The sequence below is a fragment of the Typha latifolia genome, chromosome 10, assembly GCF_019914945.1.
Source record: "Typha latifolia isolate L0001 chromosome 10, TyphaL0001v2, whole genome shotgun sequence".
Lineage (NCBI taxonomy): Eukaryota > Viridiplantae > Streptophyta > Magnoliopsida > Poales > Typhaceae > Typha > Typha latifolia.
In genome coordinates, this window is record NC_133095.1 from 7,742,533 (window position 1) to 7,759,338 (window position 16,806).

At 37.5% G+C, this 16,806-nt stretch overlaps 1 protein-coding gene across 4 annotated transcripts; it reads right to left on the reverse strand.

Annotated features, from left to right (window-relative positions):
- Positions 1–8,192: 8,192 nt before the first annotated feature.
- LOC140795901 (phosphatidylglycerophosphate phosphatase 1, chloroplastic/mitochondrial) lies at positions 8,193–11,420 on the reverse strand. 4 transcript variants are annotated; one of them, XM_073148711.1, is made up of 5 exons: positions 10,898–11,419; positions 10,740–10,820; positions 9,024–9,063; positions 8,807–8,914; positions 8,193–8,433 (listed from the first exon to the last, which is right to left on the reverse strand). In XM_073148711.1, the coding sequence occupies exons 1-4, from the start codon at positions 11,343–11,345 to the stop codon at positions 8,851–8,853; spliced, it is 633 nt and encodes a 210-aa protein (XP_073004812.1). In that variant the 5' UTR covers positions 11,346–11,419; the 3' UTR covers positions 8,193–8,433; positions 8,807–8,850. The 4 variants fall into 4 exon arrangements, 3 of the variants coding, with proteins under 3 accessions (XP_073004812.1, XP_073004810.1, XP_073004811.1); XM_073148709.1 differs by having other exon boundaries at positions 8,990–9,063; positions 10,898–11,415; XR_012110387.1 differs by having other exon boundaries at positions 8,261–8,433; positions 8,790–8,914; positions 10,898–11,420.
- Between the last annotated feature and the right edge of the window lie 5,386 nt (positions 11,421–16,806).

The following is a 16,806-nucleotide window of genomic DNA, read 5'->3' on the forward strand; positions in this document are numbered from 1 at the left end:
TGTGTGGATCCTGCCAAATTATATAGTGATCTAGTATGTATTATTGTGGACTTGGATATTTATATATTAACATATTTATTTGGTTGATAGTATGATTTATATCTAAAATGGATTATATTGAGTATAGGTGTGTCTGTGTGTGGCGAGCCGGCCCATTCTATTGCATACGCCACGCGTGTCGTATAGGCTTGCACGTGCCTGTGTCGAGCGAGGGCATTACCCATAAGCATCCGGTTGGTCATGGAAATTTGCTCGACAAGGTTCCCAAGCTGTTCTTGGATTGAACGGGACTTAGCATTGAGGTTCTCCTCCGTGACTACCCTACTTGCAACAGCCATCGAGGTATTCGTCATTGTTGGGTCAGCCTCCTCCGCTGGATGCCTCACTAACATAGAATTTGTTGTCATCATGAAGGTGGAAGTGCGCAACTTATCTCTAATACTAGAAACTAATACGATCACTTTGGGTGTAATAACCTAGATAAAATAAATAAATAAATAAAAATAAAAATAAAATATTAATATTAATAACAATAATAATAATAATATATAAATTAAATTAAAAAAGAGAAAAAACAAAAGAATTAAAAAAATAAAAAAAAATTGTGTTGCCATGCAAATTGTGGGCGCAAGTTGAGGGCGCCACGTACGCCCACAACCGTCGGCCCAGCCAATCGGGCCGGGCCAGCTGGCTGTAGTGGGCCCAGTCACCACCGCAGCTACCGCCCTTCATCTTCTTCACCGCCTCTCTCTCTCTCCCTCTAAATCTCTCTCCTGCTCTTTTGGTCTCTAGCTCTCACTTATTCTCTCTCTCTCGTCAACGCCGACCTATTGCCGCCATCGCTGCCACCACCGCCTCTCTCTCTCTCTCCCTCTTTATAGGTCTCTCTCCAACTCTCTCTAACTCTCTCTCACTCTCTCTCTTACCCTCCTCTCTCTCTCAATCACCTCTCTCTCTCTCAACCACCTCTCTCTCTCGAGCTCTCTCTCTCTCTCCTTCTCTTACCAACACCAACCTACCGTTGCTGTCGCCGTCGCCGCCGCAACCCCCCCTCACCATCTCTCTTTATAGCTCTCTCTCTCTCTCAGACTCTTTTTCTCTCTCTCTTATCCTCCTCTCTCTCCCAATCACCTCTCACTCTCGAGCTCTCTCTTTCTCTCCTTCTCTTATCAACGCTGGCCTGCCGCTGTCGCCGTCGCCACCGCCGCCGCTACCGCCGAGGTGAGCCTCCCTCCCTTCCCTTCTCTTCTTCTTCTTCTTCTTTTTCTTCTTCTTCTTCTTCTTCTTTTCCTCTACTGCTTTTTCCTCTCTTCATTTTACATTCTCTAGCAATAAAATACATGTCTAAATTACTTATGTTATTTAGTTAATCTAAATTAGATTTTTAGTTTAATTTTTCAAGAATAGATATATTTAGAAACATGGTTATTAGATAAGTGTAATTAGTGTAATTTTAGTTAATTATAATTATAAATATTTGTATGTAAATATATTTTTAACTTCATATATTTTTAGATTAATACATGTCTTTATAATTAGGTATGTATGTATATATATATATGTACAACTTATTATACATTATTATGCATGTGATATAATAGTAGGCTTACTTAATGTTTATGTTACATGATTAAGTAAAGATTATTTTATATGCAACTCTTAATTTGTTTAGTAAGGGTAGTAGTGACAAAATAATTAAAGTATAATTATATAATATTATATAATATAGGTGCTTGTATTTTAAATTATATTATTGTTCATGTAGCTCTTTTACGTTTTGTTTTTCACCAAAAGAGATTGACTATTATATACTTAATATATAATTAGCAAACTATGGTTTTATAAATAAATCTACAATTAGAATAATAACATATTAATAATATTAAAATTAAATATATGATATAGATCAAATTATTTAATAAAAACAAAAGAAGAAATTTTAAACCTAATAAATCATCATATGTTACAAAAACGGATCCCAATTAGATAAATAACTAACTTTATATTACTTAAACTTTTTCAGATCCCAACCCTTTATTTGAGACCTCGTGGACCTTGCTAGTGATTTGTGGTGATTAATCGATGGACGGGAGGGATACGTTTATTGGGTTTTCTGATCAGACGGTGAGTAGTCTTATCTCCTAGACGTTTTTATCAAATTAGGTTATATTATATACTATGTACATGCATGTTTTGGCCTCCATCATGATTATATGACTTTATTTAGAGACGAATACAGCCGAGCATATTTTATCATACATGTAATTAGGCTAATCTTGGATACGAGTATGATGATGATATATAAAGATGATTAGAGATGATTATACTGTTATAATTTTATGTCTAGTTGATCTGTAACATGAGTATGCATGTTGTGATAGATTAGCATGGATATGCATGTGTCGACTATATGATTGGAGACTACATTGCATTATTTTTCTCTTAATTCCTATTCCACCTAAATTCCTGTTATGCATTGATTTGTTATCGTACTGGATATATGCATATAATTTGTTATTTAGAAGGAAAGCATGAAATGTGATTGATAGGATAGTTGATAGAAAATGTGAGGATACCCGAGTGGGCGCGAGGGTTAGGACGCGCTTGGTGGATGATTGATCGCTCGACATAGTCGCGATCCTGTTGGCTTACGTCCGAGGTCATTAGTTTGTGTGCACAGCAGGCATTCGGACACATGTCGTTCGCTAGGACATATGTGACGAGTTATCCTCATGAGATTTCTATCAACTAGAAGGGTGCCTAGTCTGGATGGATGTTGATACCCTTAGCAAATGACAAGTATGATTATATTTAAGATACTCCTTGCGAATGACAGAGTATGCTCTGAGCCTTCAGGCATGATGTTGAGATTGGGTACCGGGTGTTGACTGTGCATAGTGGTTTACTATGATAATGACATATAGAGATGATATTAATAACTGAGATGTTGAGAAATGCATATGATTTTATTATCATCAAATTATCTAATTATCGGGTGGTCAATATACATCATATATAGTTGCATTTGATATCATATCATTGTCATGGTCGGCATGCATCATGTGTCATAATTGAGAGAGAGTTATGATGATAGTATGAGATGAAGATTTGTTTATTCATTGTCGCAGATTAAATAATTTATCAGTTATGACATATTATCTACTTTTCATTTATGTATTATTGAGGATACATTCATATATTCATTTATGACATGGTGCTCTTTCTGATTCATATTATCTAGTACATAATTTACTCTCTATTTGGCATCACTAATTCGGGGTAAGGTCTATTCACTGAGCCTTTTGCTCATGACTCTCTTTATTTTCTTTTTTAACCCCTTAGATATGTGGTACGTGATAGCAACTTGAGATATCCCGAAAAGATATTTTAAATTGATGAGGTGAGCTATAGGTGTGAGACAGTATAGATGATAATTTGTATAGAAATTGAGTTGTATCATTGTTTGTTATATTTGTACTTTATTGTATCAGACGATGATTTATTTAATACATGTCAGATTATAGTGTACTCGTGTATTAATTGTTTAGTTGTATCTTGATGGTTTGTTGTGGCCTGTGTGAGTCCTGCCAGATTATGTAGTGGTCTAGTGTATATTATTATGGACTTGGATATTCATATGTTAACAGGTTTATTTGGCTGATAGTATGATTTATTTGGTGTTGGATTATGTGAGCATGGATATGTTAACATGTATTATTTGATGATGTCATAACTATAAGTGCACATGAGTATATTTGTGCGTGACAGACCCCGCATGACCTGTCGTGTGCATCGCTATTGCGTGTAGGCACATGGTAGTGCATGTGCCTATGCCAGGTGGGGGCGTTACATTGGGGCTAGGTTTGGTGATTGTGGCAGATCTAGAATCGAAGCATTAGAGGGCAATGTCGACCAATTTAACTATCCAAAAGGGCCTAAACTTTGGTAGTCCTAGAAGTCAGGAATCCGACATAATTGAAATCACGATGATTGAAGGTGTATATCAGAAGTTATGATGGAAATACTAACCAAAGGTTAGAAGGTGGCAGGTGATACGATCTCCCCTTTTGGCTAAGGTTCGATCTCTTCCAATTCTCAGATCTAGACTAGATTTGGCACGGAACGTTATAAATAGATCCTGAAGGATGTCACCGTCAGATCAATGTGAAATTTGGATATGTTGCAGCCCTAGAAAAGAGATTTCCAACAAATCAAGTTTCAGGCGAATCGGATGTGGGGATCTCGAGATATTGTCCGATTAGTGGACAAACGTCAAGGGGTCTGATCAGGATCCGTGGATGGAGGCACGAGATCCTAGGATGATGGTGGTTGGAGGTGGACTGGCATTAATGGGGTGGCACCGGTGAAAAGTGTTGGTGGAAGGGTTATGGTTAATGGAAGGGTTAGGGCAAGTGTTGGGTAGATTGGACGAAGGGGGAGGAGAGGGCTAATCCTAAAGGACTAGGGTGATTGGCTGGTCGATGGAGGTTAGAAGCGGCGTCGCCAGGGATTGAGAGAATGAGAGCAAAGAAGACGAAGGAGGCAAGACAAAACTCAATTTTTCAATAATGACTCTATGGTTGCCATCCACATCCTTTAGAGGCTAACCAAACAATTCAAAATTAACCCTAAACAGTATATTATCACCGACCACATTCGAACGCGCCCACTCCCGTTCGAATGCACCTAGTTCGCTCTTTTCTATATTTGTGAACGTGATGCAGTCATTCGAATGCGCGACTGAATGCATCTTTTTTCCACTTCTCTGGATTTGCAAACGCAATACAGACGTTCACAGCGCGTTCGAATGCGACGTTCGAATGCACAATTCACACTCTTTGGACGTGATGCAGGCATTCACAACCGCGTTCGAACGCACTCCACCCACGTTCGAACTCGACTTATAGAAAACTTATTTTCTTAGGAATTAAACATTAAAACAAGAAACAAAGACACCCCTAAAGTGAATCCATGCTTGAGACGACATCGGTGAAGTCCGAATCGTATCAACAGGATGGACATAGATGGTGGAAGTGGAGTAATGGCAGGGTTTAGGGTTTTGGAAAGTGGGAAGGGAAGTGATAGTGGAGATGAACTAAAAAGCTAGACAATGGGGAAGAGGGTAGATCGATCCTTGATAGGCAATGGGGCAAAATCAGATTGAGGGAGGAAGGAGACGACGCCCAATAATAGCTGTTGTAGGAGGAAGGAGATAGGAGGAGAGAGAGAGAGAGGAAGGAAAGCGTCAATAATTTTCAATAGATTCAATAAGACTGACTTCCACATATTTAGAGGCTAACCTAATAACCAAAACAAAGAAAAAATAACCCTAATATAATCCATCCTTGTCGAGTGTTTGAACAAGTGCGAGGCCGTTCAAACATGCAAAAATAATGCTTTGTATGTGCGAATAAGTGCAGGCATTTGAACGAACTTTCCTAACATTTGAATGTGCCAAAGAAATGATGTACGTGAGAACGAGTGCACGCATTCGAACGAGCCTTCCTGGCATTCGAACACCACAATCACTATTCAAAAACAAAAATGATTCGGTCCAAGCCTGGTTTGTTAGGTACACACGTGCGCTTACACTAGTTTTTTCTTGATTTTGGGATGGGATGTTACAATTATGACCAGCATTTTTATTGTAAAAAATGCTAAAATATTTAGCTATTTACTAGGAAAAGAGGATACACAAAATGCTGAAATGTTTAGCACAAAAATACTACACTATTCAACTTTACTATTAAGACAATGATGGTCTTGTTTAGTTTGAGACTAAGTACGAACTAGATTAGTTAATCTTACTTTTTAGTCTTAATTTTTTTGAGAGTAAACTTAATTAATATCAAAAGATAAAAAAAATATTTAGATACTCAACCAGTTTAAGAATTCCTGAGCTATTTCATTGGGGTCTCTAAACTCAAGGCAAATAAGGCCAAGTAGTCACCTTCCTATTCGTAACTTTCTAACCGAGTCCATTTTGGACATACGATATGTTATTATGGTGATGCAAGAAATGAATGTAATAATTTTGATCGAAGCTTAATCAAACCTCAAACGAAAAAGATATAGATTAAAAGATAAATAAAAAGTTCACGACATTATAATTTGTGCTTGGTTATCTATTTTAATTATAGAATATATCGTTGCGAACATAAGTTAAAAGATCTATAATTTGAAATAATGTAATCATTCCCCGTAGCCAACTATGCTCAGAATTGCAAAAAGGTTCATAGCTCCTCTAATTTTTATTTATTTATTTATTTATTATTATTTTTTATTTTTTTTTGCTAAAACGCTCAACTCTTCGGTGTTTTCTAAAATTAAAATGCTATAATTAAGCATTTTATAAGATAAAATTTTTGGCATTTCCATATAAAAGTAAAACGCTGAATTTATTAGCATTTTATGTAGGGCTACCATGAGATACCTATTTTAGTATTAAATTTGATATGCAGTCTTTTGGATAAATAAAATGCAAAAGAGGGCTACCTTAGTCAAAAACTCGACATTCCCCGAAGACTTACTTTACAATATCATTTTATAAGTTTTGGCAAAGAAATATTTCACTAAATTCTGTAGAACACCTGTATATATTCGTGTAATAGTAGGGTTCTTCTTAACTTGTTCTCTTTTTTCTCTCCTCTAGTCAAAAAGAGATATGTTTCGCCTTTCCCATTATATCCAACAATTTTTTTTCTTTTTGATTGATATTTCTTTTGTCTTTTTGATTGATGAGCTGAAGTCAGCTAAAGGTTACAAGGAGGCCAATGGATACTCTCTATCCTATCAGAGAATGGCCTCAAGTTCCTCCGGCAGTGGAGATTCAATACCTCAATAAACCCTATTAGCAACTCTTCTCTCAAGCCTGCTTACCCAACCTGCCGCTCTGTTCATCTCTCTCCGAGTATGTAAGAACACAACAGCATTATAGTTACTCAATATACTCCCGCAGCCAGCTTGGTGCCCCTGAGTCTCCAAGGCCAGCTAGATCACCATTCAAAATCCTTGCTAGCTCTTCAGCATCAGACTCAACGACTGCTTTCACCCCTGGCCAATAGCCTATTTGCAATCCATGCAAGGCCACAAAGGCTTCACTAGCAATGGGGGATTCTTTCGCTGTGGATTCAGCTACTACCTTGATTAACTAGCCCTCTGCATCTCCGATGATCACACCAACTCCACCCTGATACTCTTTAGCATCAAACGCTCCATCCGTATTAATCTTGATCCATCCTTCCAGTGGTGGCACCCATCTCGCACTCCTCATTGACCTACTTGTGTTCTGCTTCCTATTCCTCTCCCTTGTACTCCACGACATATCCAAAAACTAGACGAAAGGAAGTTGTTTTTCCTTCAATCATTCTACTGACATTTCCTCTAGTATTCTCTCCGTATAAAACCGAGTAATCTTATTGACAAATGCAGTACCTCTAACTTATAAAGTTTCTATTTCAAGGATTAATATAATTTTAGTCAACAAATATGCAAAAATGTCATGGCATATAAGATCCTAATTAATTTCCATATCAATGAACATAATTATTGCTGTCAGTCTATATATGATAATCTTGCCCTCCTTAATCGACATATATATGTTTCCAATTTCACAACTCATTGAAGGCCATATAAAGATGCTGAATTTCATAATCTTCATCATACACAAGTCGAAGTTGAAATAAGCTGCTCTAGTGGGCAGAGCTCGGCAAGGCTCACCATGCTCAGCCTTCAGTTAAGCTGTGGAATCCTGAGCTCAAGCTCAGCTTGGTTTATTATCAAGCTGGCTAGAGCTTGGTTTGCTAAGCTTGTCTACGCAACCTGACAAAGCAATTGCAACGATAAACAGAAAAGCAAAAAGTGATGTCGCCAATGAAGAGAGAAAACATTTATCAATTTCGACAATGTATAATGGCTTTATGCATTGCTGATAAGAACGACTGACGGTTTTTAGCCTTCATTTCTAGCTTGCAATCCAGAAGGCTCAATTGACACCCACACCAACTTTGGATCCGCTGAAATGTTAGATCCACTGTCTGAAGAATCCAACTTGAGTTCATAATACAAAATCGAAAAAAGAATCTCCATCCACAGCCGCTCAAACAGAGGTTGTTCAGACTAAGTCCAAGACAACACATATCCCTAAGAGATTTCAATGAAAAGATCTGACTACCAGGTGAAACTCGGTGAAGTAGTAAACTTTTTCCCTTTTTTCAATGCATGCAATTACCTATATTATGAATAAAAAAGGAAAGTCCACTTGGCAGAAATTAAATACATGAATAATTATTGACCTAATATATTGATGTTACAACCAGTTTACAGGGATGGAAATTTCACACAGTTTTCTCTCTGCAATAGAAGAGCATGCCCAACTGGTTTCACTCCCTTTTGGTACCAACAATGGGCGAGATATTTCTCAAACTTTCTGACCTGAAAAATAAATGATGCTCAGAATGCTTCACATGAAATACTAAATATAGAAGAACAGACATATTTCAAATACATTTGGACAACACAAAGCATTTGCTATCAAATGTATCTAGTCATGAGGTAATGTTGGAATTTTTCCATGACTAAGTGGTTCCACTGATCATTGTGTTAAGTGCACATTCATGCAAATTTTCTGGAAGGTAACTAACTACCACTCACAATGCATAGCTTATAATATAAAAGAAGAAAGCAGCATTACACAAGATCTGCAGTCAGTTATTTACATAGAAAAGAAGCAAAATGGGTGTCCATTTGTATAGTTGTTCTGGAAACAAGAAAATAATAGGACTAACTACCCTGGGAACAAGCAAACCTGCTTGACTATGAAAGGCTCCTGTGAAAGACTGAGTGGTTCTGTTAAGATAGTAAGCAAACCATTTCTGTTCCCATAGACAATGTCAGTGAAATGACGATCTCCGACCTGGTAAAACAATAATTATTCACTATAACAAAGTAGCAATGACAGATAATAGCTGTGGCAATTGCTAATTCTCACCATCACAAGAAGTGAGGCTGGACAACCAAAGTACCTTTCTATTTCTTCAGCTGTTCCAGCTGGCTTCTTGGTCTCTGTAATCAAAAAGCATAATAACATTAAAAGGATTCTTCTTCCTTAAGAGAGAATTTGTTTGTCAATACTGGACTTCCAGAATCTATTATAGTAAATAATTAATCTAAATTTTGGGATCAAGGGATATAGAAATTTAGGTTAATCCACCCCAAACTGCCCACACTCTCCTGAATCAACTCTTCCCCACAACGCATGGAGAGTGTTTATCTTCCACTCCTCATTTACCATTGGCTTCCAATCTCTTTTTGGTCTCCATTTTCTATAAATTCATATATTTAAAAGTACAAAAAGAAGCTAGTACCTAGAACTCCACTTTTGCGCAACTAAATTCTTCCTAAGCTACAATGCATATTGCTCCAACTAAAGAGGACGGTACAAGATCAGTAAGACTTTACCTTTATATTGTAAAGGTTATTTTTGTCAGTTCAATTCACCACCAGAAGGTGCAGGATGGCAATGTCTCACCAAAAACTAATTATCAACTCCATTGTCATAGTTTAATAGCAAATATCAAAAAGCAAATATCAAATAAAAAAGAATTGATTGATTCTTATTTCACATTTCTGAATTGCACGCTCTCTTATAAAGCATAAATGAGTCGAACTTTAGCGACCAATAACTAAAGTAGGGAGAGAGATAGAGATCTGAAAGCTAATAATTGAGCTCAGAATGCAAAATGCTTGAAATGAAATACAATAACCTAAAATTGGACTCACAATTATTACTTTAAGCAGTCTTTGAGAATTTCAATTGAAACCACCGAACACAAGAAACTTGATGACACAGCTACTTTCTAATAATCATATTGTAGGAATCCAAAGCATTTAATAAATGAAATAATAAAGGTGCCGAGGACCCTTGAGAGTAATATATGTTAAAAAGAACAATTATATATTTTTTCCTCTACTATTAAATGGGTCAAAATTTAAATGATGGTTAACTTTAATAATATGGCTGTCTATGTAAAATCAAAGGTTTCAAGGAATACCAATATAAAAACTAATATTTTTGAGTGGAATATGTACTTATATATATATATATATATATATCAACTTTTTTAGAGGGATATATATAAATATGTGATTTTAAGCGCACACAAAAGACCAAAGACACTGAAATTGGCTAGTTTCCAGTTTTGAGTTAGGTTTTGGAGTGGTCAAGGGTGAAAGCAAATTATTTTGTTTGAAACCAATCGATTTTGACCAAAATTCTAAACCAAGATGGCAGCATCTCTTATGGCTGTAAGGTAATCAGTTACTTCCAATTTTATCAGAAAGATAGATTGTATCCTTTTCAAAGATAAAAAAAAAAAACAACAGAATTTGTTGATTCTCCGCAGCTAATGAGTGTTTGTTAAACGAGCAAAAGAAAGAAATCAATAAGCATCATCACTAGCCAAGTACTTTCAAATGTCATCTCCTTTGTGTATTTATTCTGCTACAGTTGGTAATTTGAAACTAGATCATATTTCGATTTTGTTTTTGTAGAAGTTCATTAATCATAGGTTCATGTCGATGAATTTATTAGCATTTTGCTATGGATAACAAGCCCAAGGAAACTCGGATTGGTAGTTTCAAGATCACTTTAATTCGGTTCTTCTTTTTCTCCAAAAGACTTAGAAAAATCAGCTGATCCTAATGTACGACAACAAGAAAGAGGGAGGGGATGTACTTGCCATGCCTTATAACATGAATCCCCTCGATCGAGTCCTCGAGGGCTCTCGCTTCAGAACCATCGGGATCATACTGGTATAGTCCTGATACACGACACCAAAATCCAGTCATTACATGGTTATCGAACAAGGAAGCGAGAGAAAGTAGAGGGGTTCCTGACCAGCAGAGTTGCTCAAGATGGCCATGGTTCCGGGGAAAGCGGCGCGGCATCGGAGAAGAGAGTCGGCGAGTGGAGGCCAGAGGGAAAGGGAGTAGGGGGCAGTGAGGGTGTTGTCCTTGTCGAAGATGACGCCGCGGAAGCCGAGGCGCCGCAGCTCGTCCCAGTCGACCCAGCAGATGTCGGGGACGTAGAGGTGGGGGAGGGCGAGGCGGGGATCCCTCAAGGCCACGAGAGCGGTGGAGACGATGCCACCGGGATTGAAGCGCTGGCCAAGCGAGCGTCGCCACCAATTGCTCATTGGGGTGGTTGTGCTTCTTGTACTATTTAGCGTTATTATTCTCTTGGTGATCTTTGAATGGAAAGGGTAGAAGACGAGAGTAGCAGGGACACATGGATGGATTTTGGGGATAAACTGAGTGTGGAGGGGAGAAAGTGAGATTCCGGACATTCGTGCTACTTGTGAATTTGAGTCGATTTGTTAAGTTTGTTTACATCTCGATCTATCTTCGTAGGATGCAAGATATTTCGAATCATTCTATTATAATTAAGCATGGTCGAGAGTCGATAGAAATACGATAGAAATCAAACGAATTAAACCCCTGTTCACTTGTTATACTGATGTAATAAGTAAAAAAAACCACTTACACGGTTAGATGGTCTAAGACCTGTATTAATATAGTAATACTTCTATTGTCCTCCTCTTTCTCTTGCCTCCATCTATTCAATCTATTATTTCAATTTCATAACATATTAAGTGTAATTATTCTACATTATATTAGTGTATAACTAACCACTAGAATAATTTATACTTATATAAGTTCTCTTTTAAGTATAAAAATTAATTTTGGTTCGGACACAAATTTAAATACGAATGTTAGACAAATAAGAAAATTTAAAAACTACTTCTAACTAACGAATAGAAATACAAATCGAATATGGATTAAATCTTAATAAATATATATACATATTGGATATGGATTGGATACAGAAGAAGTATTCCTTCCAAAAATCAAAATTTTTTCTCCCCAAAAATATTCAAATCATAACTTGAAAGGATCATCACCAAGAACAAAGTGAATGATATAGTTAGGAGATGCATTATGATGACACTAGTCCTTCCAACCATACCTTCTCAAGCACTTCTTGCACTATATGCTCCAACTCTACATCAGGAGCACTAGTATCTTCATCTAAAAGAACAACTACACATTGGCAGTGATCGCAATGCGCTGCTTTTGCCCTAAAAAACTACACATCTCTCTCCCTAAGATGGGTGTTGTATCCCTAAGGGAATGATATGAAGTGATGCACATTGGCTACGCTAGCAACTGCAATGATCTCCTCTTCAGATACCTCCCCTTGCTTTCCATAGGATATGTTGAACAATCTAGGTTCTTGGACTACTAACCCTATCTACTGCCTTAGCAAATTAAGTCAAAATCTTGATAGACCCTCCTCTGATTGGCGATTCAAAGGCATCTACCATTATCATGGGCGGAATGGTCTTATAACACCGCCTACTATAGTAGCATTGGCATGACTCCATTTGAGGTGGTGTATGGACGCACGACTCCGACATTACGCGCTTATGATCCAGTGGCATCGGCAGATAGGACAGAGGTGGACTTAGCATTGATGGATAGAGACGCCACATTGAGAAGGTTGCGTGCTCATCTTAAACTTGCTCAAAACTGCATGAAGCAAGTTTATGATCGTAGCGATAGGGAGCAGGAGTTCGACATCGGCAGTTGGGTGTTTGTGAAGGTGTAACCGTATCGACAAGTGACCTTACGTTTGATGCGAAACCAAAAGTTAGCACATCGCTACTTTGGTCCGTTTCGGGTGTTGGAGCGTATTGGTCCAATTGCATATCGTTTGGAGCTGTCGGAGGGGTCGAGAGTGCACCCTGTCTTTTATATTTCATAGTTGAGAAAGCGCATGGGAGATCATGAGATTGTTGGATCAGTTCTACTAGAGCCATTAGAGGAGATAGAGATCGTAGAGCCAGTACGAGTACTTGCTAGACGCTGACGATGACATAGTATCAGATTGGAGATGGAGATTCTAGTTGAGTGGCTTGGTAAGCCATTTGATGAGGTGATATGGGAGTTAGAGACTGATATCTTGGAGCGTTTCCTTGACTTTTCACCTTGAGGGCAAGGTGGGAGAAGCGTGGTGGGCTGATACACTTAGTTATGATCTTTTCTTATTGCATTAGATGTTTATTTTTATTAAAATAAAATTCCTGAAGGTTGCATTCGAACGCTCTTGTGAACGCCTTGTGAATGCTCGCGTTCGAATGCCTTGTGAAAGCCTTGTGAACGTCTGTGTCGTATTCGCAAATCCAGGAGAAGGGGCTTTTGAGTGCGTTCAAACGTGATCGACAGGAATCCTATAGAATTAGGGTTTTATATTATTTTAGGACTTGTTGGCTAGCCTCTATGAATATGTGGATGGCAACTAACTTCGTTATGCTATTGGATTCTTGATTTCTTGCCTCCTATCTTCTCTCTTTAGATTCCTCTCTCCTCCCTCTTCACCATCCTTTCACATCTATCGTTGGTAAGGTTTCTCCTCGCTTCTAATCTTCCTCGACTATCGAGTCACCCCTCTTCTTTGGGATCTGGACCACTTCGTTCCCTTTATCTACTTTCCTTAATCACTTCCACAATCCACCCTTATCTTCATACCCATTCATAATCCTAACATCCACTTCACCCGTCACCACCACCATCACCCACGTTATTCCGTATTTTCGTCCCTACTACAGTTCGAATTTGCGAAGGGAATAAATATGAAAGTTGTAGATCAGATAGTTACGGATCCAACTTAATTGGTTTCGTAATTTTCTGCATGTACTGCTTCCTACAATAAATTTAGATCTTAAGGAATTGTTTCGTAGCCGATCTTTTAGTTCTAGATCTTATCATTTGGTACAAGAACCTATCATTTAGTATTAGAGATTATCATTTGGTATCAGACCCTATCAATTGGTATCAAAGCCTATCTCTAATTGTTAAGGTGGCTTTTGTTAAGAGATATGATCAATTAGCTTGGTTCAAATCTAAGGTGAAACTTTCGAGAACAACTGTCGGCGATTTAGCCATCCAAAAGATCTGAGAGTTTATGGGTTGTTCCTCTTAAAGTAAGAGTCCTAACTCAATCGAACTGATGTCGATCAGAGGTGTAGATCAGAAGTTATCAGGGAAATATTAACTGATGGTCAGATGGTGGCAAAATGAACGTGGTTAGAGGAAGGTATAATAATGGTTAGGGTATTGGGTAATGACAATAGCAACGATGGTGGGAATAGAGCAATAAGCTAGACGAAGGGATAAAGAGTCGATCGATCCTTGATAGGCAAAGGGGCATAGTTAGATTGAAGAAGGAAGAAAATGATGCTCGATGGTGGCTACCCTTGGAAGAAGGAGATAGAGGTATAGGAAGAAAAAACTTCAATATTTCATTGATAGATCAATAAAGTTGCTTTCCACATATTTAGAGGCTACTTTAACAAGCAAAATAATCAAAAGATAACCCTATAAATAATACAATTTCGCCAATCACATTCGAACGAGGTCAAGCACGTTCGAACGCGCTAAATATGTTCTTGGTATTTGCGAATGTATGCAAGAGTTCGAACACTACGTGCAAATGCGACTTCCTAGCATTTGAATGCGACTGCCAAAAATCTGTATTCTTCAATAGTAAAAGTTATTTCTTTCAAGGCAAGTTGGTCAGGTTCAAGTTGTATCTAGCTGAACCGTAAAACTAACATGCAAAAACTGAAATCTGGCAATGCACCGATGCAAATCAAGATAGGTAATAAAAAATTTTAAGAAGCTTCAAGATTGTTCTGATTTTTCGTACCTCAATGCATCGCACATATATCTTCTCCCTATCTTAAATGTTTGTCTAAAATATTCAAGCTAGAGCCTCAGTTAGCACTTCCTTCAAGAATCCTATTAAAAAGAGTGAAATTGACAACTACGCAAAAGATATAACCAAGTGTACATTACATATGACTCATATTTAGGACATATTGAATATAATTGTAGAATGTTTTAGGCATGGATTACAATTAGTTGTCGCTATTATGCTAAATTTTTTATGTATAAGAGAACCGCGACAAACTCCTGGTGTGATTACATCATACCATACTGGTGTCCCCTTGGCTTGGGAGACTACAGAAAACTAGAGGATCACCCTTGGGAATAAACAAAGACTATTTTAAGATCTATATTCATAGCAACACATGTTGCTTAGCATATCTCGTGTGGTGTATAGCCGAAACGAGAAATAGCATATTGTGGTAAGACTCGCTGGAACCGCGTACTTAACTGTCTACCAACCTCTGTATATTTTATGGCGCCTTCATTGTCCAAGCTCCACTTTGACCATTATGTTAGAATAAAGTAATACGATCCAAATTACGAAATTAAATTCTAGAAAGGATTGAAAGCTAAAGACTCAAAAGATCATCATACCTCCAGCCATTGGTGTTTAAATTCACACTTCAAAATTTATGATTTTTCTTGTGTTAGTTTTGGATCTTCTAAGCTCTCAAACACTTAGTTTGATGGTATAACTTTTTTGAATCGAGTGAATGAGCTTAGAGACCAAATCTACTATATATAGCTTAGCTCCCATCAAGCTTTATGGCTATGAGTTACCATACTAAAAATAAACGTTCATCTCATGAGAAAACTTTTATCTCAATCAATAAGAAAACTTTCATCTCAATCAATGAGAAATTTTTATCTAATCAATGAGAAAACATTCTAATCATCATGAATGCTTGAAATAAGAGAGGAAAATGTTTGGACCATAATAAATTAGATTAAAAAAATAGTTACATTCTCCCACTTGGTTCATACGTTTGACCTAAGCGATGCCTTAACTTAATCTCATTGATTATCTTTCTTAAGAAATAAATACACAAATCCTGACGATAAGTCCTTTGATAACAAGTATTACCTTCCATGTATTACGATATATTTAGTTCTCAAGTATTATATTTTATGTGGTAACACTTAATGAATAAAATTTATGTTTATTCTTGGTCCTATGAATTTTCTCAAATACATAAGGTGCACATTAATATGAGAAAATATCATAATTAATAAGAGTTTCATTCATAGATTGTATACATAATTAAGTAGTGGAACCAAATCCCATTTTCTCTACATGATCCTTGAATTTCAATGGTGGCACATGCTTAGTCAAAGTTTTAGCGATCATAAAATTCAGTGCTTATGTGCTCAATGATCACTTTCTTTTCCTTAATACGTTCCCTTATGGTTAGATACTTAATATCAATGTGTTTACTTCGATTTCCACTTTTATTATTCTTAGCTATAAAAACAGCAATTGAATTATCGCAAAAAATTCTTAATAGCCTAGAAATAGAATCCATAACTCTAAGCCCAGATATGAAACTCTTAAACCATACACTATGTGAAGTAGTCTCAAAACAAGAAACAAACTCGACTTCCATAGTAGAAGTGGCAGTTATGGTTTGCTTGACACTCCTCCATGATATAGCTCCATCGACTATCATGAAAGTATATTCAGATGTTTATTTACGTGAATCAACACAGCCAGCGAAATCAAAATCTAAGTAGCAAATCACTTCCAAGTTATTTGTCTGTCTATACATAAGTATAAAATCTTTAGTTCCTCTGTAATAACCCAAGCCCAAGTTTTTTTTAAAAAAAACCTGCACTGCATGGCACGACAGCTCGTGCCATGTAGTGGCAGCGGAGATGGGCGCCACGCGCCCCAAGCGCCGGCCCGGCCAACCTGGCCGAGCCAGCTAGCGCGGTGGGGCCCTGCCGCCGCCGCCGTAGCCCCCTCCCCACTATTTCTCTCTCTCTCTCTCTTTCTCTCTCTCTCTCATTCATTCTCAT